The 26888-nt window shown below is 42.1% G+C and overlaps 1 protein-coding gene across 3 annotated transcripts in view; it reads left to right on the forward strand.

The window, feature by feature from the left end:
* Positions 1 to 4401: 4401 nt before the first annotated feature.
* Positions 4402 to 26888, forward strand: part of RAB8B (RAB8B, member RAS oncogene family) — a 78697-nt gene continuing 56210 nt past the window's right edge. For 2 of the 3 annotated variants that reach the window (XR_010151726.1, XM_016928333.3), the window contains exon 1: positions 5105 to 5336. Coding sequence is in view for 2 of the 3 variants with exons in the window: in XM_016928333.3 (XP_016783822.2) it covers positions 5213 to 5336 (124 nt within the window). In the remaining variant the exon portion in view is untranslated. Of the gene's footprint in view, positions 5337 to 26888 lie in introns of all 3 variants that reach the window. The other variant, XM_009429300.5, reaches the window with a different exon arrangement.

The raw sequence follows: 26888 nt of genomic DNA on the forward strand, positions 1-26888 counted from the left end.
TTAACTTTTGCATCCAGTGGTGATATGCATAATATGTAACAATCAGTTTGGCAGGAACACTTGACCAATCAGATTGGAAGCCTGGCCAATCAGAATGGATGCCCAAATCATCAAAATCAACACCCAACCAATGAGAATGGATGCCCCACTAATCCGAATGAAAAGCCAACCAATCAGAATGGACAACTTATCTTCACCTATCAAGATAAATGCAATGTGTACGAGCCTCACATTTACCATTGAATTTTTCATTTGTGGGCTCTCCCCTCAATTAGCTGGGAGCAAACTGAGGGCAAGGACCACATGAGACATCTTTTTGTATCCTCCAGGTGGCCTTGCTTAGCTGGTTTCAAAGTGTGAACTTAATGAATGTTTGAGTGGACATTTTTCACCTAGTGATTGCTCAGGAAATATCAGTCAGTGGAAAGGGTACAGTTTGTCCCTCTGATTAGGATAATTGTAGAATTATACACTGGAGTATCACTAAATAGCATTTTTTAATGACACACAGGTGACATGAAAAATTGGTATTTTTAAGGGCTTATCATTCAATGTGATCTTGACAAACCAGAAAAATAATACATAATTATGCTGATTTCTTAAACACAACAATGAATAGTGTACTTACTGAATGAATAACATCTAAATACAAGGTAGAGTACAAACAGAAAGATATTAGCGAGGTCCCAAACACCTAATATAGCAAATAATAAACTAAAGGTGTCCAGATGTTTTAAAATTAGCTAGACTGCTAAGATGCTAGTCAGATCTTCATTCATTGGTTCATTCAACACCTTGAGTGCCTGCTATGTATAAAACATCATGCTAAGCATGCTGGGGATGCAGCAATACATTAGCAGTCTCTTTCCTCAAAGAGCTCAACTTTTAAGGGAGCAGACAAAGAAGCACACAAACCATTCAATAACAGAGAGAGAACTTATTCAACAGCTGAGTCATCAGTCAGTGAAGATAATCACCATAAAGGACATCTTTGTAGCCCACCGGGACAGCTGTGCTCAACAGATGGCAGAGGGCCAGAACCTAAGAGTAGTTGGGCAGAAGTGTCAACCGAGATGGGTACACACTGATTCCCAGAGGCTGCTTTGCCTTTAATTTTTCAGGACCATGTGAGCTCCTGGATTCTTGTAAGATACAATTAAGGAGAGGAAAAGTCCCAATAATAACTGATTTTGGGCCGGGCGCGGTGGCTCATGCCTGTAATCCCAGCACTTTGGGAGGCCAAGGTGGGCGGATCACCTGAGGTCAGGAGTTGGAGATCAGCCTGGCCAACATGGTGAAATCCCGTCTCTATTAAAAATATAAAAATTAGCTGGGCATTGTGATGGGAACCTGTAATCCCAGCTACTCGGGAGGCTGAGGCAGGGGAAATGCTTGAATCCAGGAGGCAGAGGTTGCAGTGAGTTGAGATTGTGCCATTGCACTCCAGCCTGGGCAACAAGAGTGAAACTCCGTCTCAAAAACAAACAAAAAAAACCTGATATTGGTTTTGCCAGCCTTTGATAAGTAGGGGTCTCAGCCAAATTTAATTTCGTTAAAGCCATTAAGAAAGGTGATTTCTTGCTCTCAAGTGTCATGGAGCAACTTAAACCAGTTTAAAAATTCTTAGACTATTTTGAAAATTTGCTTAGAGAACACACAGACCCTCAAGACTATGTTTGTAGAATCTTGGGAGTGGACCTCCAAGATGAATACATTACTGTGGAGAGTGAATAATGCCTTTGGAATTGTGCAACATGGCAGTCTTGCTTGCTACCATGAGGAAAGCTAGCCTGAGGACAAAGTAAACACAGAGAAGAGCAGGAACAAGAGAATACAGGAAAATGAACTAAAGCTTTGATCAAAACCAGCCAAAAGCTCACATAGACCTCATACCAGACAGACCTACTTTCAGCATCAAAACCCATTTCCTTAGAAAGTTCACAGGGAAGAACTCGGATTGACGCAGCCTGGGTCATATGCCCACCTCTGTGGCATGTGGAGTGAAGTGACATGATTCACAGCCATCATTAGAAAGAGGAGTGGCTTTCCAAAAACAGAAAGAGTGCTGGTCTGACAAAATTCACAGAAGGTAGACTCCTTGGACATCTAGATTTCTGTAGTCAAGCTGTCATGTACAATATTAACCCTATAGAAGGCTTCAATAAACATTTGCTAAATCAAATTGAATGTGCCTGGTGCTCTGCAGTGATGTAGTATTTACAGGGTGGGCTTGGGAAACTGACAGAAAGTATTGATGTGGTTCACTCAGAGCATAGTAACTTGGAGTTTAAAACGGGGTCCACTGATAGCTCTCGGAGAAAGAAGGAACAGTGGCAACCAGCAACCTGCTACCTGAAGTAACTGTACTGCTACAAATATACTTAATGTCCAGTCCTTTGAGCAAAATGCCTTGATTCAATAGTACTCAGTTACTACCACCAGAATCCGATATCTAAATAACATTGTTGCACAAAATATGAAAATGAATAATGTGTAAGAGAAAAAAATCTGATTCTTTTTGAAGTAGTATCAATATGTCAAAATGCTTGAATGGTTCAACAGTGGTGCACAAACTTACCAGCTAGAAAGTCCCAATATTATATATACTTGGTAGCAGAGAAAAACTGGGGAAGTGAAAATAAGACAACATTATTATTTTTTAAAATTCCCATCAATTAACAAAATTCCCCTAAGAAAATTTAGGGACTTTAAAATTCCTAATGCTAGTTTCTCTTTTGAACTTAAGTTCTTTACCGTATCACTACATTTTTATTCATATAGAAAGAGAATGATAATAGTTGCATACAGACAGTGGGACTAAACATCATTTTAATAAATATGCGGGTTTTTTTTTTCTTTTGAGACGGAGTCTTGCTCTGTCACCCTGGCTGGAGTGCAGTGGTGCAATCTCGGCTCACTGCAAGCTCCGCCTCCCGGGTTCATGCCATTCTCCTGCCTCAGCCTCCCGAGTAGCTGGGACTACAGGCGCCCGCCACCATGCCCGGCTAATTTTTTGTACTTTTAGTAGAGACGGGGTTTCACCGTGTTAGCCAGGATGGTCTCGATCTCCTGACCTCGTGATCTGCCTGCCTCGGCCTCCCAAAGTGCTGGGATTACAGGCGTGAGCCACCGCGCCTGGCCATAAATATACATTTTTAAAAAGAAATAAATTCCACTGGTCTTTGCGGAATTTTTTCCCCTTCTTTTCCAGGAATGAGGAGGAAGATATAGAACAATCCACACTGTTCAGATCATGGCTGAAGCCACGTTCAGAGGCTTGCTCAAGGACTGGCTTGGGCAAGAAGGCTCAGCCTGTGCCAGAGGGCAGAATCCTTCTTCATTAGGGGCAGACACTGTGACTTTGAACTCATTAGAGCTTTGTTCCTATCTAGTGGACTCTAGGAATGAGACATTCCGTAAGCAGCAGCAGCAGCAGCAGCCCTCTGGCTACTGTATGATCAATCAGTTAATGATGACACATTTCATCTTTTACCCGCATAGAAAATGAAGGCCAATTCTAGGGCCAACTAAGTCTTCTGCCACAATGCAACTGAGAATGGGTTATCAGTGGCACTGTTCCTAAAGTCACAAGGCACACAGTATGTGTCCTTAGAAAAGCCTGCTGGTTTGTTCAACTAACTGTCCACGGTTTCCCCCCCCACCCCCCTTTTCTTATTCCACTAATGGTGGAGTCCACTGGTTCCCTTAATAACCTCTAGCCTTCCAGAAGGTGTTTCCTTATAGCTAAGGTAAATGTCTGGACCAGTGGTTCTCAAATACTTTGGTTTCAAGACCCCTTCATCCTCTTAAAACTTATTGAAGACTCCAAGAAGCTTTTTTTCACGTGGGTTTTACCTGTCGGTATTTGACATATTAGAAATTAAAACTTCGAAGGGAGAACAACAGATGAGAGACAGAGAGCCCTGGCAGGGTGGACTCCTAGTCCCACACCTTCTTAGCCTTTTGCTTCCACATTACCTGAACCAGTCAACACCCCTTTCACAACAGCTAATCCGGTTGGGTTTCTGCCACTAGCAAATGAAAGGGGACTGAACAATACATCCACAAAACAGAGAATTAGCCTAAGACAATAAATAATAAAGGATTAACTTGAGTATAACAGAATGCTGTTTCCTCCCTATATTCGTCATCAATTAAGTGAGAGCCTACTGAAGAGTAATGAATATTACCATCACTGCTAACAGTGCCTTATGGGTTTCAAAGAACTTTCACATTTAGTATTTAAGTTTCACTGGAACCCTATGAAGTATCTTGTTTCATATCCATTTTACAGATGAGAAAACTGAAATGTCCAGTGCCTGCATGACTTGTCACAGCGGTTATGCAGCAGAGCCAAGACTAAATTCAAATCTTATTCTCTAAATTCCCGTGGCCCGCCTCACAGGATGCTTGCAGTTTCATGGGGCACAGACCTGTAGCACAAGACTTCCCAGATTTAAAAATCCATCCTCCTGCGAGGAGAGGGGAGCGATCAGCGTAGCAGATTCTCTAAATACTCATTGTATTTGGCTCTGGTCTGTGTGGCGTGAAGAAGGGGGCACGAGTGAGGTTCGAGTTAGCATGGTAACCATTCTTTCTCAGCTCTGTGACTGAGGGGCTGCGGGAGGGGGTTATAGTGGTGCTGGGCATGGCCTCGGGGAGAAGCTGGATAATGCCCTCTGCAGATAACCCGTAGGCTGCGCCACAGCAGCGCCAAGGAAAGAAAGCATCTCTGCTCCAGGTCTCGGCGGAAGAGATGCGGGAACTACGGGGCTCTGATTCTGAGGTCCTGGATTTGGAAGGCGTCTGCACACAAAGAAATAACAAAGTTAAGTTCCGGCGGCTCGACCAGCAGAGTACGAAACGGGGCCTCCCTTCCCAGCTCGGGTGGAAACGCCTCCACCCTGTCACCCCGCCCATAGCAGGTCTTTTATCCGCTGGAGCCGCCTGGACAGTCCTCGCGGGGCACGCCCGAGGCTCCCCGGAGGAACTACAAGTCCCATGAAGTCCCGGGGCGCGGGCGGTGATGACGAAGCCCTCGCCGATTGGCCGCACGGGGCGGGGCGCGCAGGCCTTCTCCGAGAGGAGGGGCGGGGCGTGGGGCGGGGCTAGCAGCGGCGGATTGGCGGGCACGCCCCCTCGCCCGCGGCCCCCTCCCCGCCTCTCTCCACCGCCTCCTCTGGCTCCCCGGTCAGAGGGCCGGAGCGAGAAGATGGCGAAGACGTACGATTATCTCTTCAAGCTCCTGCTGATCGGCGACTCGGGAGTAGGCAAGACCTGCCTCCTGTTCCGCTTCTCAGAGGACGCCTTCAACACCACCTTCATCTCCACCATCGGTGAGGGAGGGGCCGCGGCCCGGGACCGGGTAGAGAATTGGGGGGCGGGTACTAGGGGACGGGGAGAGGGCGGGGGGCGCTTGGGAGCCCGGGAGAGGAGACCCCGGGGACTGCAAGGTGGCGGGGGCACTGAGAGGGGCGAGGGCGTGAGGGAGAGGGGCGAGGGCGTGAGGGAGAGGGGCGAGGGCGTGAGGGAGAGGGGCGAGCGGGAACGTGAGGCTAAGGGCGAAGGGGGAACTTGGGGGCAAAGGAACGGGAAGGGGAACAGAGGAACAAGGACTAGGGGTATTGGGGGAACGAGAGGGTTCGGAGACTGACAGGGAGGGGTCTCTGAGGGACAAAATGTGTTGGGGGGAAGACGCAGGAAATCTCATGTAGAGAGAAGGGGATAGTGGACGTGCCAATGATTAAAAGACAGGAGAGGAAGGAAATGTGAAGGGGGAAATGAGGGATGGGGGCAATGAGAGGGATGTGAAGTAAAGGGACAGAGGACACAAGGGACAGAGAGGTGAGAACCAGGCAACTGGAAGGGAATTCAGGGGAATGAGCGGTCAGGAGGTGAGGAAGAAGGGGACGGCTGGCCACAGGAGGTCTGGACTGAGATGTCGTAGGAGGGGACAGAAGAAAATTGTAGGTGGAAGAAGAGTTCAAGGGATCAGAGGGCAGAATGAGGATACTTGGTGGAGAAAGTAAAGGGATCTGGGTGTGAGACGGAAAGGAAAAGAGGAAGCAACATCATAGTTAAGGAAGGTTGAGCAGAGAAGACAGAGGAGATGGAAAATAGAGGAAATGGAAAGTAGTGGGGCGCAAGACTTGCTATAGTAACTGATTACCATTTTCTCTTTACTTCCTTTGGATCAAGTGCAGGAGAAAGCAAAATGTGACTAATGATGGAATAATGTCTATAGAGCGTTAATTTGTTCTGTGAGTGTTAATGGATGTTAAGGGAATTAGTGACTTTTGGAAATGATGTGGTCAGGAAAATATGGTTCACCTCTTTACTACCATCTCCTGAGAAGCAAGACTTCTCAGTATTTTAAATCCTTCGGTTTGAATGTTTAACAGCTTCTCAGCCAAGGAATTGAACTTACATTCTACCTGCCTCCCTGTATATTTTGCTTTGGTTCTAATTATTGTTAAATGAATCACAACATGTGATATACCTCTCAGTTACTTCCAATTGAATCAAGAGTTTTTCTGATCCTGGCTGGGAGCTGTCCTTTCTACTTTTGTATTGGAAGACACTGTGTTCAGGTAATAAGATCTCTTAACTTATCATAAACTGAAGACCCAGTCAAAGCTGGTTTTAAGCTTTTTTAGAAGTGACCACCTTAACATCATTTCTCCTGTTAAATAGTTGCAGGTTAATTAAGGACCTTAAGAATACCTCAGCTTTTGGTTGTGTTGGTGATGTTTCTGGCCTCTAATAGTGGCTTATTTAGTCATCTTTCGTATGGTTCTTACAGCATATTTCACCATGAATTTCTGGGTTGGGAAATAATAGAGAGCTAGTGCTTTGGTAATACGTGTGTTTAAATATTTGTGTATTTTTAAGGATAATTTATCTTTTTTTTAAAAAAGAGTATTTGGTATAGAACACTCTTTAAGTATTAGTAAAGGCTATGGTTTGTTTGCTCATTCTGGATTCTTTCATATAGATTGAATGGTCTAAAATCTCCTGGGTGTTATGATGTCTGGGCTTAGGGAAGTTTGAATTGCAAGTTCTTGGCAGTCAGTCTTGAGTGGGACTTTTTCTTTTCTGAAAAAGCAGATTTTAAATGTCATCTCTCAAGTATATTCCTAAGATTTGGTGGTAGCTGCTGGTACAGCAACTAAAGGGTGTTAATTTTTGACATTTGTATTAATTTCAAAGCCTCAAATAACAATTTTTCATTGTTGAATGCATACTGCAGTACAGATGGTAAAGGATAATTTCTAACAAGTTGAGTGGGTGTCCTTTTGTCCATTCTGTATTTGAGCCTCCCAGAAGTATCTCCTGCCTTGAAAGTAAGTGAATCTCGCTGATGCTGTTTTTGTTAAGCTTCTTGGACGACTTGCTTGTTTGTAATAGTTTTATTCGTTTTCTCTTTTTCCCTTAATTTTTGTCCCATGTTTCCTGTAAGGGTATCTGCTTCCTTTTAAATAGTAGCTTTTAAAAAATACTTTTCATTTTGAAGGGTTCAAGTCTATCAGTGGATTTCAAAAAATGATGGAAATGAGGTTCTTTGGAGGGTGACAGCTATGAAGGCATGAAAACCAGTGTCCTGAAACAGATTAGAATAGGAAGTGAACATGAAAAGGAGGTGAATCTCATGTGACATCTTGGTCTTTATATTTTCTGTGAGGTGGATGTGGTAAAAAGAGGCGTGAGCTGTGTCTTCAGTGGACGTGGAGGAGGGGAAATCCCATACCTCTTATTTAGCCCCAGAGCTCCAACAGGAAGTGGTAGCACACTGCCTTCAAACTGCAGAATTATATAGAAACCTAATGCTCTGCAGTCAAAATTAAGCTGGGAAAATAAGGTGAATGTTAGCACCATTCTGGTTCCACGGACCCTTCACTGATTACAAGTATAGATTTTGAGTGTTGACATCTCTAGCAGCCACTCCCTCCATGCCCCTCACCTCATTCCCAGGTGATCTGAAGTTACTGAGGTGACAGCCCATCTCCTCCCTAGTCATGAAGTACCTAAGTGTGTAAGTTCCTGTGCTTTTCTGACTGGGTTTTGATGAGGTCTGCCATAGCATTGCTGACAGCACTTGATAAGCTCTGTGTCATACGGAAAAGATGTATTTCTCAATGCCTGGGGTTTGTATGTATGTGTTTTGGTAGATATGTATGGGTGTCTGTTTCTTCCCATGAAGATACATTTTAAGTCTTAATTTTGCTTTGTCAAAGTTTTAGTAGTTTTAAAAATGGTAATCTGCCATCTTTCGACACTGTTTTGATAGGGGTTCTGTCATCACGAAGGGAAGGAGACAGTCATTTTGATTCCAGATACAGTTGTCTCAGAGATACTTTCTTCTTCTCACTTCTCTAAGGTCTTGCTATTGGCTGGGTGTGGTAGCTCACGCTTGTAACCCCAGCACTTTGGGAGACTGAGGTGGGAGGATCACTTGAAGCCAGGAGTTCAAGACCAGCCTGGGAAACATAGCGAGACTCTGTCTCTACAAAAATACAAAAATTCACCAAACGGTGTGTGCCTGTATTCCTAGCTACTTGGGAGGCTGAGGCAGGAAGATCACTTGAGGCCAGGAGTTTGACACCAGTCTGGGCAACATAGCAAGACCCCATCTCTACAAAAAGTAAATTAAAAAATTAGCCAGGTGGAGTGGTGCACACCTTTAGTACTAGCTACTTGGGAGGCTGAGGCAGGAGGATAACTTGAGCCCAGGAGTTCAAGGTTATTACAGTAAGCTATGATTGCACCACTGTTCTCCAGCCTGGGAGACAGAGCAAGATTCTGTCTCTAAAAAATAGATAAGTGAATAAATAAGGTTTTGCTATCTTCTCTGATATCTCAGGTCCCTTCATTTCCTTTTTGCTCTTTGAGGGGTGTTGGAAGGTAGATTTTCTTGTATCTGACTTTTTGAAGATCTTCTAGTATATCTGTCAATAGTTTAGTTAACTGTGAGGAAAGGATGTTTTATCCATTTGAAATTATTGGTCAAGTGCCTAGGACCAACTCGCCTTTCACTCCAAATGTTTGAAAATTGAATTTTTTTTATTGGCTCTAAAAACCCTTATGTAATCATAATTAACATCTAATTGGCCGAGCGCAGTGGCTCATGCCTGTAATCTCAGCACTTTGGGAGGCCAAGGCAGGCGGATCACAAGGTCAGGAGATTGAGACCATCCTGGCTAACACGGTGAACCCCGTCTCTACTAAAAAATACAAAAAATTAGCCGGGGGTGGCAGCGGGCACCTGTAGTCCCAGCTACTTGGGAGGCTGAGGCAGGAGAATGGCGTGAACCTGGGAGGCAGAGCTTGCAGTGAGCTGAGATCGCACCACTGCATTCCAGCCTGGGCGACAGAGCAAGACTCCATCTCAAACAACAACAACAACAACAACATCAAAAACATTTAATTAAGTGCCTGTAAAATGTAACATAAAGACAACTAGGAATGATGATACAGTTAGCTATAGATTATATTTCCTATGGGAAATGGATGCATTTTAATATTGATATGAGGGCATACCGACGTCTTTAAATGGCTCTGGACAGAAAAAGGTGCTGGTTTAACAAAAAGAGATAACCCAGCCCTGTCCTCTTGACAGGACAATCAGAGCTTCTTCCCTTTGCCGTCTCTCTGCTGCCCTGCCCCCTTCTTCCTGTTAGGTATTTCCTGAGTGGTTTCACTATTTAGTATAGTCATAGTTTAACAGCAGAAAGAGTCTTAGATATTATCTACTTTATTCCTGTCCCAATTTTATAAATAAAAAAAAAAATGAAGGTTTGACACCCTCAAAATTACACAGCTGATTATAGCAGATCCTGTAGTGAAACCCCAGATCCAAGTCTATGTCACTTTTCACAACTGAGTTGCTACTATTCCTAATCAGTATGATTATCCCCATTAATTCAAGTCATCACCTTTTCCAGGGAAGAATTAGAGTTTGCACATACGCCTTTATGTGAGGAAAGTTAAGATATTTCCGTTTCGATTAGCCAAGTCTGTTCAGGTGAATAGCAAATGTTACTACAATGACTCTGAGTTCTGTTGGAGTTTATACTGGAATAACTCAGCGCATAGCTGTCCTTTGCCCTTTCTGTGTCTATAGTTTCACATTAGGAGATCAAAGTGTATCCCATCATTAAAATTTCTTCCATACGTAAAGTAACTAATGAAATCATATTAATGGGGGTATGTTAGTAATTGTTGTAGCTTAGTCTCATCAGAGTACTTTTAGACATTTTATTCTGTAACACTGGATATTTTTCTTGGGTTCACTTTCCTTAAAATCAGGGGTTAGCACACTATAGCCTATGGGCCAAGTGTGACCTGCAGCCTGTTTTTGTGTAGATCACAGGCTAAGAATGGTTTTTATATTTTAAAGGTTATTAAAAAATAAAGCAATATGCAAAAGAGACCATATGTATCCCACAAAGCTTAAAAATATTTACTAACTGGTTCTTTGTAGAAAGTTTGCTGACCGTTACTTAAAATTAAAAACTGTTTTTGGTTGGTAGCATTTCAAAGCTTTTATCAAGACTTATTGACTGAAAAACAAACTTTGTCATATTTACATTTTTATCCAAGATGATATCAACATTTGGCTGAGCATAATCCAGATATGTAGAGCAAGTTGATTTTCATTTTCATAGTTGTTTTCCTTGGTTTCAACTTCTCAAACAAAAATATGCAAGGAACATGCAAGTTCATATTGAACATTTTGTACATAAAGCCTTATTTTAATGTCATTGTGTTCTTTCAAAGCTGCCAGTAGATTTCCCATCTAAGCAATAGCATTGATAACGACTCTGGTTCAGAAAAAGTAGAATTTAATACTTGATCATAAAGGGTTAAACTCATCTCTTCAATCAATGTTCTAGTGAATGAAAAAAGCCTTCCTACATATAAAGGATGGGCATGGGGAAACTGAGTCTTGGGTACAAATATGGATCTGTCTGAAGAATGTGTACTTTAATGAAGAGCTTCACCAGCTGTTCTGCAGGCAGCAAGTCAGGGAGGAGGTTCTCTTGGCAACAGCAGCGAGATTGTTTGGATCCACTGAGAAAAGCTGGAGGGAAATAGGTTTAGATATTGTTTTAGAGGTAAATAAGTCTAGTCTTTGAGGACAAAGAAAAATTTAGCAGTATATTTTTGAATTGAATCCAATAACTGAATCTGAAAAGAACCATAGATCCTGAAGTGGATGAGCAGGGAGCTGCTGGCCTCAGGCCAGCTCGAATCTAGGTCTGCCTGTCTTCACCCAGCTCTGGACATCAGCTCTCCTGTGTGTGTTAGAACTGTTACTTGAGAATATTTTGCAGGAATAGAGTTTTCATAGCATGAGAAGAGGGTTGGGGTGAGGATGGGGAAGTAGATTTTAGGTGGCGAGTAATGTGGAGTATGATATCACTAAGCTTCGGAAATGCAAGTAGCCACGGAAATGTAAAAAGGGAAATTCAAGGTAAGATTGTAGATTCTTACTACCTAGGTTAGGGGTTGCAAACTCACATGGTTCTGGTGGGAACTATGAGTAAGGGGAGTGGACCCAGAATGGGAAGCAGCAGGGTGTGATGTGGACCCTGGATTGTATGTATTCCCTCTCTTAGGGCGTGGCTGCTTTTTATTTGCAGCTTTACCATTGCCATGCTGGAAAATCATCACATATTTCAAGATTTGCTGAAAATTTCTCATAAAAACTCAACTTTATGGGCAATTAATAAAAACAAACAAAAAACAATGTGAGGGCCATTCCATAAGGGCCAAACAGACATGTCTATGGGCTAGATGAGGCCTGTGAGCTACCAGCTTGCAAAGCAGGCATGGCCATCAAGGATGTATGGTGGTTACAGTACTTTAAAGTAGATCCTTTATCAGAGCTGGTATTGACATAAAAAAGCCTTAAATTATTTTCATTTTCCAGGCAGATGAGGTGGACTAGTATGTTTGGCATTATGGAGATAGCATGTTGAATTAAGAGCAATGGGCATCTGCCGTTCTAGCTTTGTGGGCTTTGGGGAGTCAGTTATCCTTCTAGGGCCTTAGTTCCTTATAACAGAGTGTAAGAATACTGTGTCTACCTTTCAGAGTTGCTGTGAGCTCCTTAAGCAAAAATCAAGTCATATTCGCCTTTTAAATCTCCAAGGCCTGTATTAAATGTCTGCACATTGGATGAATGAACGGATGAAGGGATGAATTGTGAAAGCCCTATATGAGCTGTAAAGCATAGCTTGAATTTGTTACTATTCTCTTTCACAGTATTATAGATGATTAGATGATATTTGAGTTAAGATAAAAAGTGTTTAATTTGGACTCTTAACACAGGAATGTTACTTACCCCAGTATAAAATGCTACGTATCTTTCTATAATCAGTTTGAAAGGTTTGTTTTAGAATATCAAAGATATTTTACTTATCTTTCAGTCTCCATAATAAGCTGTTTTAACACCCAGCTTCCAACCCCCTACTAACATAAATACCAAATAGAAAATGAGTGAAATCACTGGGTTTGCATTATAAGAGCCATTTCAGCTTTGTCTCTGCCCATTAGCTTCAAACAATGCAACAGATGCCTGTTAACAGTTTCATGCCCATTTTTAATTAGCAGATGGAGCTGTGTTTGTGTCTGTGTTCTGCCCAGCACTCATTTGAGTGACAGGGTAGTGAGTGGATTAGACCTGGACTGGGTGTTTGGGTTGAATAAGGCCAAATTCTATTTAAAAAAATATTTTTATAAATATTTTTATATAGAGCCCTTGTGTATCTCACTGGAATAGCATATGTCTATAGTACTGATGTTTATGGTTATGTTTTATTCTCATCTTACAGGAAAAAAATGATCATTTTATAGTTTAAATAAAGGGTTTTCTTTAGTCTTGAAACTGTCTTGAAGTGGCTTTCTTTTTTTTTCTTTCTTTCTTTCTTTTCTTTTCTTTTTTTTTTTTTTGAGACAGAGTCTTGTTCTTTCGCCCAGGCTGGAATGTGTTGGTGCAATCTCGGCTTGCTGCAACCTCCGCCTCCTGGTCTCAAGCAGTTCTCCTGCCTCAGCCTCTGGAGTAGCTGGGACCCCGGTTGCACACTACCATGCCTGGTTAATTTTTGTATTTTTTATAGAGAGAAGGTTTCGCTGTGTTGTCCAGGCTGGTCTCAAACTCCTGAGCTCAAGTAATCTGTCTGCCTCGGCCTCCCAAAGTGTTAGCATTACAGTGAGCCACCACACCTGGCTGAAATGGCTTTCTTTAAAGACCCATTTCAATATGTTGGCATAGTATGTTGAGGAATATGCAAAGCTGGGATGAAAAATGTCAATCCTGATGGATTGGTAGTGGCTGCCAGGAATGCTGTGTTCTGTTGAGTTCTGAGGTCCTGTCTGAGCTCAGCAAGGCTGAGGGCTGTGATGGATTCCTAATGTCTGCCATGGACAGTAGGGAAAGAGAGGGAGGGCGGCAACTTCCTACACATTTGCTGTTTTCTAAAATGAATAGGTAGCTATTTGCTGTCCAACATGTTATGGCTAAATTTCAATATTAGTAATATTATTAGTAAATAATTATTAGATATAGTATGTCTGGAGAGGTGCCCTTTTCCTATGTTCAGTTTTGTGTTTTGGGATTTTTCTTATTTCAAGTTGAATTAATAAGAACCTGAAAGGAGGTAGGTACCTGGTTGTCCTTAGAGGAAGAAATAAATCTGCTTTTCAAAAAAAGTTACTTAGTTGCTTGGGACTTCCTTTGGGAGGCCGCATAAAGTGGTGGAAACAGTTTGGGAACAGTTCTCTACAACAGCTCAATTAGCTGTGATGAAAGTATTTTCTTGCTGTCCTACTTGTAGCATTTAGCATTAGTTTAACTAGGCACTTTGGTATTTACCTGTTTACTGCAACTTTGGACATTTTCCTGGGAGCTCTCATCTTCCTCGGCCCAGAAGTTTAATTCTTGACTCTCAGGGAAAATGCTAACACTCTGCTTGTTATCATGTTCATCGTATTTAGGCTTGCTACCACTGAGAAAGCCTGGATAATGGTGGTACTTGTGGTCTCGTGACAGCATTGCAGGATTTCAAAGCACTTTGCAAAAGCTCAGTTAGGTATGGAATCCCACTTCATTATGATAAAAACCATCTGCAGAGCTGTTAAGCAACGCGTAGTATTGCACGGCCTTCTGCTGGCAAAGCTAGGACTGGCGTGGCTTCCCATATCACTTTATAATTTTGCATATTTTGGTGAAGAACTTGGCGGTAATTATTTTAATAAATCATAGATGTTATCCTGATGTATAAAGTGGAAGGACAACTCTGAAGATGTATGGTCAAGTTTTAATGTGAAGTATTGGATAATCTATTAAAAGTTGAATTGTAAATTCGTTTCTTATGCAATATTTGTTTATCTGGAATGGATATTGCAGCATACTCTAATCTCCTTATGCACGCATACATACGAATACACAAAATCCATTACAAAAAAAAGAGTTTGTGTTGGGAGATGTCAGTGACTAACCCTTCTGTAATTTGTTTATTGCTTATGAATTTGGATGTGATCGTTTTTTATGGTTTTCAACAAGGAATCGTTTACTTTTTCTCTTCTAAATATCTCTGAGTAAAATCTTGATACAGCATGGAAAACAATTCTTTATTGAGAGTCAACTGTTCCCCTTTTGGAATGACTCCAACCACTTTCTTGTTTCACTGTCTGTTAGCATCTCACCCATACCAAGATTTAGAGAGAGGGGATTGGGTTGGGAAGAGAAAAATTAAAACATTTCCCTTCCCCTATCTCTTTGGCTACTTGGTTCAGTCTCTTTTTGCTTTTGTTAGCAGTTGGAGTAAACTATTGGATAAAGAGTTAGAAATGTCTCTGTAAAATAGTTTGAGAATTAATAGTGACCTTTGACTTCGATTTTTCTCTTACATTGTTTAGAACTAGATAATTTTTAAAAAATTGGTGCCTGTCTCTGCCATAGCCAGTAATGAACACAGACCAGGGTGTTGTCCGCAAACAAAATAATTTGAGTTGTTGCATTCCCTATTTTGTCTACATCATTTTGAAAATTTCCAACCTTGTAGAAGGATGAAAAATTTGTGGGAAAAGTGAAATAATTTCTTTAACATGCACAAAATTCCATTATAATTAAGTTGAAAAACATGCATATATAAATATATATAATATCACAGTTATGTCTTTATTTTGGCCCTTCAGCGTTCAACTTTGGGTTTTTTTTGTTTTTTGTTTTTTGTGGGCTTTCTTTGAGACTTTGTCATCAGTCTGGAATTAGTGGCCTCCTGTGCACTACCACGCCCAGCCAATTTTTGTATTTTTTGTAGAAACTTGGCTTCACCTGTTGCCCAGGTTGGTCTTAAATCCTGAGCTCAAGTGATCTGCCCGCCTCAACCTCCCAAAGTGCTAGGATTACAGGTGTGAGCCACTGCCCCCGGCCAGCCTTCAACTTTGATAAGCACTATTACATTTTACATTTATGTTGTGATCTTATTATATGATTTACCGTTTTTTGTTCAAGTTATCTCTTAATTCTTATTTTAAAAAGTACGTAGGGCTGTGACAAACAATTGGTTTGTGTTTTGAATTATTCATGGCACAAACCCCTCCTGAAAACATCAGACTAGACTTTTCTGATCATGAAGGGTGAGTGCAGGCCTCGATGGTCTTCAGGTCTCTTCTGGCTGCAGCATTCTGTGAGTCTGTGAAATCAAACAGTGTCTATAAAAGGGTTTGTCCTTTTCTTTCTTCAGTCAATGATTGTGGATGAGGATTCTTTGCACTGGTAGACACTAGTGTTTTGATGACATGAAGACAGAAGAAGAAGTAGCATTAGTTAATTCAAACAAGCCTGTATTGATCTTGTAAATTGGCTAAAATCTTTGTTGTACTAAAGAGATTGCTTAATGTTTTTGAATCCTATTCTTTAAAATGCTTTGGTTTGAGTAATAAAGCTAAATATCACCAGAAAGATAACTTATTGAAAATTGTAAAAGTATTTATTTGAGAAGAAATGTATAAAGTATTTTCAAATAGTCTCATTTACTTCCTATAAAACATGGTGAGGCTAGGTGCAGTGGCTCACGCGTGCAATCCCAGCACTTTGGGAGGCCAAGGAGGGAGTATCCCTTGTACCCAGGAGTTCAAGACCAGCCTAGGCAACATAGTGAGACACTCAACACCACAAAAAGAAAAAGCATGACAAGACAAAAAAAAAAAAAAAAACCTCATGGTGAGATAGGTGAAAAATAGTCTAAAATAATAGGAAGCCCTTTGCTGGTGCTAAATTTCCATTTGACAGATGGTGGGCCTGAGGCCTAGAGGCATCGGGGTTGCCCAAGGTCACACAAAGCCTGACATTGAGCATTTGTTTTTTAATTTCAAATCTATTTTCTCTTACACCCCATCTGCCTTCATTTCTCTTGCTATGAAAAGACACTGATGGTTTGGCATACAGTCTGGGCGTAGTCAACATTTTGTGGGAGAAAAGGAAGGAATTGGACTAGGAGATCTGGGATGCAAGTATATATTCGGCCCTTGATTAGCCTTTTGCTTTGGGGTTAAAAGGGAGTGGCTGGGGGTGGGTGAGGTTTTAACTAGATTTCCAAGAACCTCTTTCCTCCTTGCTTTTGAAGTTGGGGGTGGAGGTACTATATTGGTTTGTCAGTCAGCTACTCATGCCAAACATTAGGTCATTATCACTTTCACTAAATTCACTCATTCAACACTTTTTGGTCTGCAAAATTTTGAAACGGGAAAGAGTTAATGAATACCCAGGCAATTTTAACACAATGATGAAAAAGGCTACAAAGGAGTAAATCTACGTGTTATGAAAGTGTGCAGAGGAGAGGTCGAGGAAGGATTCTAGGAGGGAATTATATCTCAGCTCAGATTGGACCCCAAAGGAGGAGTTACTTGGGTAGAATGGAAGAGAGTAAGGAAGGGAGGCTCTCTGGGCAGAGCCACTCCTGCCCTCCAGAGAGATAGCATAGCCCTTGAAGGAGGAACTTGAAGACATCTTGTTTGGCCGAAGCCTCAGGTAAGTGGGGGATGTGACAAGAGGTGAAGTTGGGTCATTAGAGGGCAGAAGAGCTTCTAACCTTATTCAAGAGTCTGGACTTTATCCTGGAGCAGTAGGGAGCCACTGTAGAATCATATATGGGGAGGCCAACTAGGACGTTAAGAAACAACATCATTTGCCCATTCCCTTCACTTGGACCTTTGCCGTTTACAAAGTACTTTCACTTATGTTATTACTTTATGTAAACTACTCAATAATCATATAAGGTAGAAGGAGATAGATATCTCCTTGTTGTAGATAAGGAATCTAAAGTTCTGAGAGGGTAGTTGACTGATTAATCAAGTAAGAAGCTAGAGGGGCCAACACGTGAGCCTCGCACTTCAGTTCTGGACTGTACTCTAGCTGCAACAACCTCTTCCTCTCAAAACAGGTGCTGGAGTTTTCCATAGGACTCTGTGTGTTGGGCACTTAGCCATAGGACCAGCCCCTTTCAGTGGTCTATAATAACTATTGGCCGGGCGTGGTGGCTCACACCTGTAATCCCAGCACTTTGGGAGGCCGAGGCGGGCGGATCCACGAGGTCAGGAGATCGAGACCATCCTGGCTAACACGGTGAAACCCCGTCTCTACTAAAAAAAAAAAAAAAAAAAAAAAAAATACAAAAAATTAGCTGGACGTGGTGGCAGGCACCTGTAGTCCCAGCTACTTGGGAGGCTGAGGCAGGAGAATGGCGTGAACCCAGGAGGCAGAGCTTGCAGTGAGCCGAGATCGCGCCACTGCACTCCAGCCTGGGCGACAGAGCGAGACTCCGTCTCAAAAAAAAAAAAAGAAAAAAAGAACTATTAAAACTGACCAACAAACCCTTGAAAAGTATGTTGAGTGGGAAGATGAAATCAACCTCTCCTTGGACAAGCCTGAGTAATAGCTAATGCAAACATGCATCAAGTTCCCTCTTGGCCCCCAGAGGTCAGTGGACTTGTGGTTTGGGTCTCCTGGTTTCTAACTCAGGCCCTTAGGAAGCAATCAAATATGTGTGCAGCAGAATGGGAACAGGAGGGGACAGAGTTTAATTATGAATCTGACTCTTTCGTGAAAAGGAAACTAATTGTATCAGAAATCTCAGTGTTGTCTGTCCACGTGGGGACTGTTGGTTTGTTATGCTTGTATGCTGTTGGCCTTAGACTACTAAGTGCTAGGAACAGCTACCTTAATTGTGAGCTTCCTTCCTTTGGCAATTTAAGTTTAAACTTCATGTCAGCCTGTCCTTTTATTTGAAGGTGAAATTGTGTCTATTCTAGCTTTTGTTTGTAAAAACCTTGTTTGGCAAAGTTTTCCTCGCAGACACAGTAGCATTGTAAACTAGATGAACACCTGATTTGTTTAAGTCTCCATAATGCCTCTGTGATCCAGAAAGCAGAGAAACCCGAGCAACTCAACTTTTTATATAACAAAGTCCACTTGTAAAACGCATGAGCTTGCCTCATGGGGAAGTCTCTGAGCCCTCTCTTAGCCTTTATAGTCTTGATTTATGCAGTGGTCATTGGTTTCTCTATGGCCCAAAAAGATTAGGAGCAGGGCTGAGGGCCTCTTGGAGGCAGGCCACCAACATCGGAGAGGAAAAAGTGGCAGTGTGGGACTATGGAAGACATTCATTATGTGACTTCAGACATGTCAACAGTAAACTTCCTGGGCTTTTATTTCTTCGTGTATGAAAAGGAAATGTTGTCCTAGATACACTGTAAAGTCTCTGTCCAAACTCTGATTCTAAGTTATAACCAATGGACTTACTGACAAAATGGAAAAAGTAGACATAAGAACTCAAAATAATGGTGTAGCTAAAAGAACTTGGGCTTTTGAGATAGAAACTCCAAAGTTCAAATTCCTATTTGAAAGCCTTGGGCAAATTATTCAGTCATTTTCTTTATTATAAGAAGGATAGTAACTCCCTTGTAGGACTTTTATTTTATTTTATTTTTTGAGAATTGAATGCTGTTACTGTCTGTATGATGTGTTTGTCACATGGAAAGCATACACAAAAAGTGTGTAAATGCATATGAATGAAATCAGCCCCTAGTTCACTGAGGGTAGGTCCAGACAGCTGTAAGAACCTTGGTAATCTTTGGGGGCTTCATTGTTACAGCACTTGATTTTAATAAGAGCTAACATTTATTGAGTGCTTACTGTATACCAAATTCTAGGCATTAACATTATTCATGGATTGACCCGTTTAATTCTTGCAACGCGTCTTAGTTGTGTTCCGTTATCCCTATTTTCCAAATGAGGTAATTGAGGCACAGAATGTTTGAATAACCTTTCAAGGCCATATAGCTAGTAAACGGCAGTCTAGTTCCAGAATCCATTTTTAACCCCCATGTTTTTTTTCAATCCCAACAGTGACTCAGAAGTATTTTTTCTGATTCATTATCTTCAGGGAGGTGGTATGGTGCAGGGTGAACTGTGGGTGCCACTCCTTACCAGCTGGGTGACCTCAATGAGGTTTTTAACCTGCGTGGTCCCTTAGTTCCTCTTCTCTGCAGAGGGTTGTCGTGGGGTGGTTGAATGAAGTGCTGTGGTAAAGCATTAATGAAGCACAGGGCCTATCACGCAGTCAGGCTCAGTATAAGGTGAGGTTTTTTTTTTTTTTTAATCCAGGTAACATAAGAAGCACCTGTTAGCATGAGTTCCATACAAAATATGAGCGGGAGCATTCATTTTGGTTACTTAAAGGAATATATGTCTGTTTTCTAGAATATTACTTCTTAATAAAATTTAGGACTACGTGCATTTTACAAAGCTAGAATTGGAAATATTTGTCTTTAAATTCATCCCCAGAGTGATGGTGATTATCCCCTACATCAGCGGGCGTAAGGAGGCATTGAAAAATCAGCCCTTGACCTCGGGTGCAGCATGTTAGTGTAATATCAGGAGCAAGTTCTTCGAGTTGCTGCAGACTCTCAGGGCATCTTGAATTCCTACTTTGGGTGAAAACATAAACAAAAAACAGCGTAGAACACCCTGTCTAGAAGGGACAAATGTTTCCATTTAAATATTCTAGTTCAATACCCTCTGTTAGGGCCCTGAATTTTAAGTACAGTGAGTTTCTGAGTGAAATCTCCTGAATTTTAATGAGTTTGTTTGCATACATGAATTCGAACAATACATTAAATCTTAAAACATGGTAGCTGATTTTAATGGAGTAAATTACCCAACTTGAAAGTTAGTGAATAGGTTTTTCTTTCCCTAATAATCAAGATGCTGCTTCCATCTCAAAGAAGTCATTAATCATACTTTTACAGTATCAATACATGCTGTTAGTTTCTTTTTCATCTTTAAACTGTCTCAAGAGATTTAGGAAAAGAAATGTGCATAAGTGAGCATAAAGTGTGATTTCCTCCATTTAACACTTTTTCTTATACAAGGATGAGGGCTGGGTGCAGTGGCACATGCCTATAATCCAAGCACTTTGGGAGGCCGAGGCAGGAGGCTTACTTGAGGTCAGGAGTTAGAGACCAGCCTAGGCAACATAGGGAGACCTCATCTCTACAAAAGAAAAAATAAGAAAATTGGCTGGGTATGGTGGCTCATGCCTGTATTCCCAGCACTTTGGGAGGCCGAGGCAGGCGGATCACCTGAGATCAGGAGTTTGAGACCAGCCTGGTCAACATGGTGAAACCCCGTCTCTACAAAAATACAAAAAAAGTTAGCTGGGCATGATGGTGGGCACCTGTAATCCCAGCTACTCGGGAGGCTGAGGCGGGAGAATCGCTTGAACCCAGGAGATGGAAGTTGCAGTGAGCCGAGATTGCGCCATTGCACTCCAGCCTGGGTGACAGAGTGAGACTCCATCTGTAAATAAATAAATAAATAAATAAAAATAAATAAAATTTAAAAATTAGCCAGGTGTGATCATGCGCCTGTAGTCCCAGCTATTCAGGAGGTGGAAGTGAGAGGATTACTTGAGCCCAGGAGGTTGAGGCTACAGTGAGCTATGATGGCACCATTGTACTCCAGCCTGGGCAACAAAGTGAGACCCTGTATCAAAAAACAAAAACAAAAAAATACGCACACACACACGGGATGATATGTGGTAGGGACAAGGGCATGAAGGGCCTCAAGGCAGTGTAAGGAGGATAGATTTTATTCTGACCATAGTTATGTTCAGGGAAGTGACACATTTTATTTCTTTGCTCTGAAAACATGTCAGGTTCATAAGAAGTGACACATTTGATTTATAATTTTAAAAGCAGTTTTAAGAGAGTTCATTTTGAAGTTTAATGGCACTGAAAAACCATGCCATGAAACTCTGAGGTCCAGTCTGTTCCCTAAAATTTTGATGTACCCAGAAAAGCATATTGTAAAAAATGTTCAGATGGTAAGAGTTTTACTTTCTAATAAAGCATACAGATTTGTGATGGGGAGTTCAGTTCATGGGCAGTAAAAGCAGTGAAATGTGCCTCCATGGTGGAAGAGCAGGAGCTTTCAGGGCCTGTCATACCCAATTGGAAGCTCCTGGAGGACAGGAACCGTAACTGGCCTCTTCAGAGCTCTTTTATCTGGTGCTTAGGCACACGGTATCTGTTTGTGGAGTAAATGAACTAACACCCTGTATTTCCTTCTGAGGAATGACTCTCGGGTCCCTGCAGTAGTGATATCTCTTTTATTAGCACATACATACGCTTCAAAGGATGTGTAATTACCACCTATTATTGCCTATGGTCTTTTTCTAGATGTGAGAGCAATAAAATCAGCCCATTTCTTTTTTTACCCAGAGCATTTATCTATAGTAATAAATGCCTGCTAACTTCATTTATGCCGCACATAAATATGTACAGTTCCTGGGGCAGAGAAGGCCCTGAGTAAATGTTTTGTTTTAATGACTGTGCAGTTGATAGCCCATAGCAATCTCCTTAAGTCCCAGCTGTTGGTGTCTCACTGAAATCATAGCAGAAGACTCCCCTCTCCCCCTCATTTTCCTGAAAAGATCCCCCACTCCCTAACAAGTGCTTCCCCAGCATCCTTTCTTATCGTCTCTAATTTCTGGATATTTTCACCTTTCCTTGTTTCTTTCGCCCTTCTCTCCAAGGAGCCAGTGCTAACCTGTTGGTTGGTATGCTTGATGTAATAATACCTTCCCACTCTCCTGGGACCTGGCCCTGGCAGTCATTCCCCTCCTCTCCTCCGTCATCTGTCTTCTCTGTCTAGTTCTCTGCTTGCCCTTTCTGCTCTACTTTCAACCCTATTGAAATCATCCTCATTCTACATAGGATATCCCATAAACTCGCTACTTTCTCAAGTCACCCATCTCCCCTTTCTCCTTCCTTGTTCCTTAATTTCTTGAAAGAGAGAAGTCTTGTCCCCCATCTCCTCACTCATTAACCCCTCAAAGTCCTGCTCTGCCCGCTTCAAAACTGCACTCAGGTCATCATGACTTCCTTGTTAACAACTGTCCAGTGGTCCTTTCTCAGTCTTTGTCATCCTTGGCCTCTCATCAGCATTTCACACTGTTTATTATCTGCTCCTTGAAACTCATTCCTCCTTTGGCTTCCAGGAATTGTCTGCTCCAGCATACTTCCTACTCTTCTAACCGCTCCTCCCCTTTCCATGGTAGTCTCATTTTGCCTTTTAATGGAAGTCACTTCCAAGTGTCTGTTCTCTAGGTTTTCCTTTTTTTCTCTTTTAGAAATTGGACACTTCAATAAAATTTGTAATTACGTCTGTCTGTGTGATTATTGCATTGATGTCCATATCTCCTGCCAGATTGTAAACTCCGCGAGTGCACATATCAGATCCATTATGGTTCTCATCATATCCCTAGCTCCTAGCGCAGTGCGGGGCACATATAAGTGCTCGAAAGCTCCCACGTGGTGATGGAGCTAAGCTTGCCCCCTTCCATGTGTGACTACCCAACTTTCTGTCTCCTCCTCTTCCCAGCCTCTCTCAGACTCCTCTGTGTGCATCCCACCCCACGGTCAGTTCATTTCCTCTTTTTATCTAGTACCCTTTCATGAATTGTCATATATTTTTTAACCCATATATTTTTTTCAGGTATTTAGGCTCAAAACCTGGAAGTCATCTTTGACTCTTTCCTTTTCCTTAGTTTTTTGTTTTTTTGTTTTTTTTCTGGAGAAGGAATCTTGCTCTGTCACCAGGCTGGAGTGCAGTGGCGTGATCTCGGCTCACTGCAATCTCCGCCTCCTGGGTTCAAGCGATTCCCTTGCCTCAGCCTCTCGAGTAGCTGGGACTACAGGTGCGTGCCACCACACCTGGCAAATTTTCTTTTTTGGTATTTTAGTAGAGACGGGGTTTCACCATGTTGGCCAGGATGGTCTCGATCTCCTGACTTCATGATCTGCCCACCTCGGCCTTCCAAAGTGCTGGGATTACAGGCGTGAGCCACCGCGCCTGGCCCCTTTTCCTCAGTTCTTATGTACAATTTGTTGCCAAGTCCTTTCCATTCTTTCTTCTGCCACCCTAATTTAGGCCCTCAATACCTCTCTCCTGGACTTTGCCATGTCCTTCTAAGTGACCTGAGCACTTCCAGTCTCATTTGGGCAGCGTCCTTCCTGAATTCCATTCTATACACTTCAAGCAAATTAGTTTTAGAGCATAGCTCTGATTATCATATTAATCCCTTATCCCTCCCTTAAAAGTCTTGTTTTTTACTTTGTCCACTGGAATACATCATCATTGGCCTATCATTCCAAACTCCCTACAGTGTGGCTTCAGCTATATCTCTCTCTGTTTTTTACAAGAATCCTAAACTCTAACCCAGGGACCCTCAACATCTGTGCTGGGTGGACTGTGGCCACATTTTCAGCTGGCCAGTGTAAAGGTTTTAGAGGCCCTTACATGAGAAGAAATACCATTTTTAAGTCTCTGAGATGATGTGCTTCTTACATTTTTGGAATTAAAATGCCCCTTTACTTATAAAATGCTGGTAGTAATAGATGGTCATTATCTCACTGTCATTTGTGAAAGAAAAAATGATTGTAATAGAATTCTTGCTATTTTGTTTCTCTAAGGGAGGTAAGTTTTCTCCCTAAGCAAACTTTATGGAATGCACAATGCCTGGCTTTCACCTTCTTTTATTCTTACTACCACCACCTTTTATTCTCGCCTGCACATTTTACTAATTCACAAAATTAAAAAGTGTAAGATTAACTGCTCTACTGCTCTGCCCAGAATGGCAGGTTCCAAGAACACACCTCATTTTGGCCTGTTGACATCTGTCTTTCCTGATGTTCCTCATATGTCACTTTCTTTATGAGGCCATGTCAGAATTGTCTCTCTTCACCCCCAACCCAACCACCAAGATGCTCTTTCCTCAGTGGGACTTTGTACTCTGTAGTACTTTGATCTTTCATGTGGCACTTACCATGTTGTTCCTATAAGTAGAACCGTCTTCCTTTGCTTCCCCAACCCTCCACTCCCACGATAATTTTTTTTTTTTTTTGAGGCGGAGTCTCCCTCTGTTGCCCAGGCTGGATTGCAGTGATGGAATCTCAGCTCACTGCAACCTCCGCCTCCTGGGTTCAAGCGATTCTGCCTCAGCCTCCCGAGTAGCTGGGATTATAGGTGCCCGCCACCACACACGGCTAATTTTTTGTATTTTTAGTAGAGACAGAGTTTCGCCATGTTGCCCAGGCTGGTTTTGAACTCCTGAGCTCACGCAATCCACCTGCCTCGGCCTCCCAAAGTGCTGGGACCCACGATAAATTTCTTTAGGACAGAAACATGTTTTGTCTTTGTGTTCTTTGCGTTGCCGAATACTATACTTTGTACCTATTTGGTGCTTGAAAAAATTGTCATTGAACTGAAATTTTAGGATGATATTATGAAATACTTTGATGAGGCTGGGTGCAGTGGCTCACGCTTGTAATCCCAGCACTTTGGGAGGCCGATGCAGGTGGATCACCTGAAGTCAGGAGTTTGAGACCAGACTGGCCAACATGGTGAAACCCTGTCTCTACTAAAAATACAAAAATTAGCCAAGCATAGTGGCAGGCACCTGTAATCCCAGCTACTCGGAAGGCTGAGGCAGGAGAATCGCTTGAACCCGGGAGGCGGAGGTTGCAGTGAGCCGAGATCACACCACTGCACTCCAGCCTGGGAGACAAAAAGCGAAAAAAAAAAAATAAAATAAGAAAGAAATAATTTGATGAAATAAAACCGTCATTTTCTGGGGAAGGGAGCCTTTAAAGGTACCAGTTTAGAACTTTTTTTCTGATGATTCTGAAATTAGAATTATAGTTGCTTACTGAAACATGTTAGGAATGATTGCTCGTTTATCTTTTTTTTTTTAATTATACTTTAAGTTCTGGGATACATGTGCAGAATGTGCAGGTTTGTTACACAGGTATACATGTGCCATGGTGGTTTGCTGTACCCATCAACCCGTCATCTACATTAGGTATTTCTCCTAATGCTCTCCCTCCCCTTGCCCCCCACTCCCCAACAGGCCCCGGTGTGTGATGTTCCCCTCCCTGTGTCCATGTGTTCTCATTGTTGAACTCCCGCTTATGAGAGAGAACATGCAGTGTTTGGTTTTCTGTTCCTGTGTTAGTTTGCTGAGAATGACCATTTATCTTTTAAAGATAAAATAATCTTAGACTGCAACTCTAGACATCTCAGAGTAGGATTCAGGCCTGCTGTGGTTGTGGTGGTGAAGTGGAGAAGTTGCATGTTTCATTGGCTTTCTTTTGTGAAAATTGATTTTCATTTTATTTTGACAGAAGAGGCCCTAAAAATCTTCTTTTTCCCCAGGTAAGAGGCTACAGTTTCTTTGCCTCTGGCCCTCTCTAGAGCTGTCAGTGCCCTGTGAACATTGGCCTGATTTAGACAATGAGGCTTTCTCTGTGTCTTTGAGAAAGCCATCTTTGTGCTGTGCACAGCACTGTTACTTTCATTCTTCATTACAAAATGTTTCCTCAATGAATTTCTTCTTTCTTCCTGCTTTGTCTACCTCTACTGTCTCCCCTAAAATCTTTTGTTACTGAGACTGAATTGTGTGAAAGCAAACCTGGGTAACAGATAGGTAGTGCCACAGCTAGGCTTCCTGCTGTCTGCACAAGGGAACCTTTAGTGCTGTCCAGGTACCTTCCACCTCCAGCTTCCCAACCTTCTGTGGATCATTTTTCAATTTTTTCACACCAAAGCACTGAGATAATTTGGATGTGGGGAACGTGGCAGGGTTTCTGACATGGAAGACCCTGAAAGGGGTAGGAAGTATGTGCCGTGGCCTCCTGCTGTCTTTTCTATTGAGAAAGGGGTGGGCAAGTAGTGGGTGGTAGCTGCAGCTGTGGGCAAGGCCCATTCTTGGCCTTTTTTTTACTAGGCTGTAGGCTGGTTTTTATTGAGTGGCTGGTATGCAAATAAAAGATGAGAAATGTAATTGTCTTCTGAAGAGAACAAAGAGAAATTTAATTGTCTCTCGTTAACATCACACCACAGGCATTTTCTATCAGCATACTCGAGATACTGTGTGGTGTGGTTCTAATTAACTTTGAAGAGCCAGAGCTCAACTCAACCTGAGGAAACCACTTTTGCCAAAAGATACCACTACACAAGGGACCCATCAGAGCTCTTGCAATATCAAAAGATAAACAGCAGGGAAAGAATTTGGGGAAGGATCCTATGGTTGGTTTGAGATGTGCGTCTTATCTGCAAAAACCCAAATAAAAGTGAAAGACCAGCTCTGCTTTTATTAGCTTAAGTGTTTTGTGTTAAAATCTCTTTTGGCCTAACTTTTCTTTATTGACAAGAGAACAAATAGTAGAATATCCTTTGTAGATCGGAAGTATAGAAATTACTGAGAATACTGGGAAATGCTTCACAGATGTTCCTGAAACTACAGCCAGATTGAGTGAAT

Source organism: Pan troglodytes, chromosome 16, assembly GCF_028858775.2.
Source record: "Pan troglodytes isolate AG18354 chromosome 16, NHGRI_mPanTro3-v2.0_pri, whole genome shotgun sequence".
NCBI lineage: Eukaryota > Metazoa > Chordata > Mammalia > Primates > Hominidae > Pan > Pan troglodytes.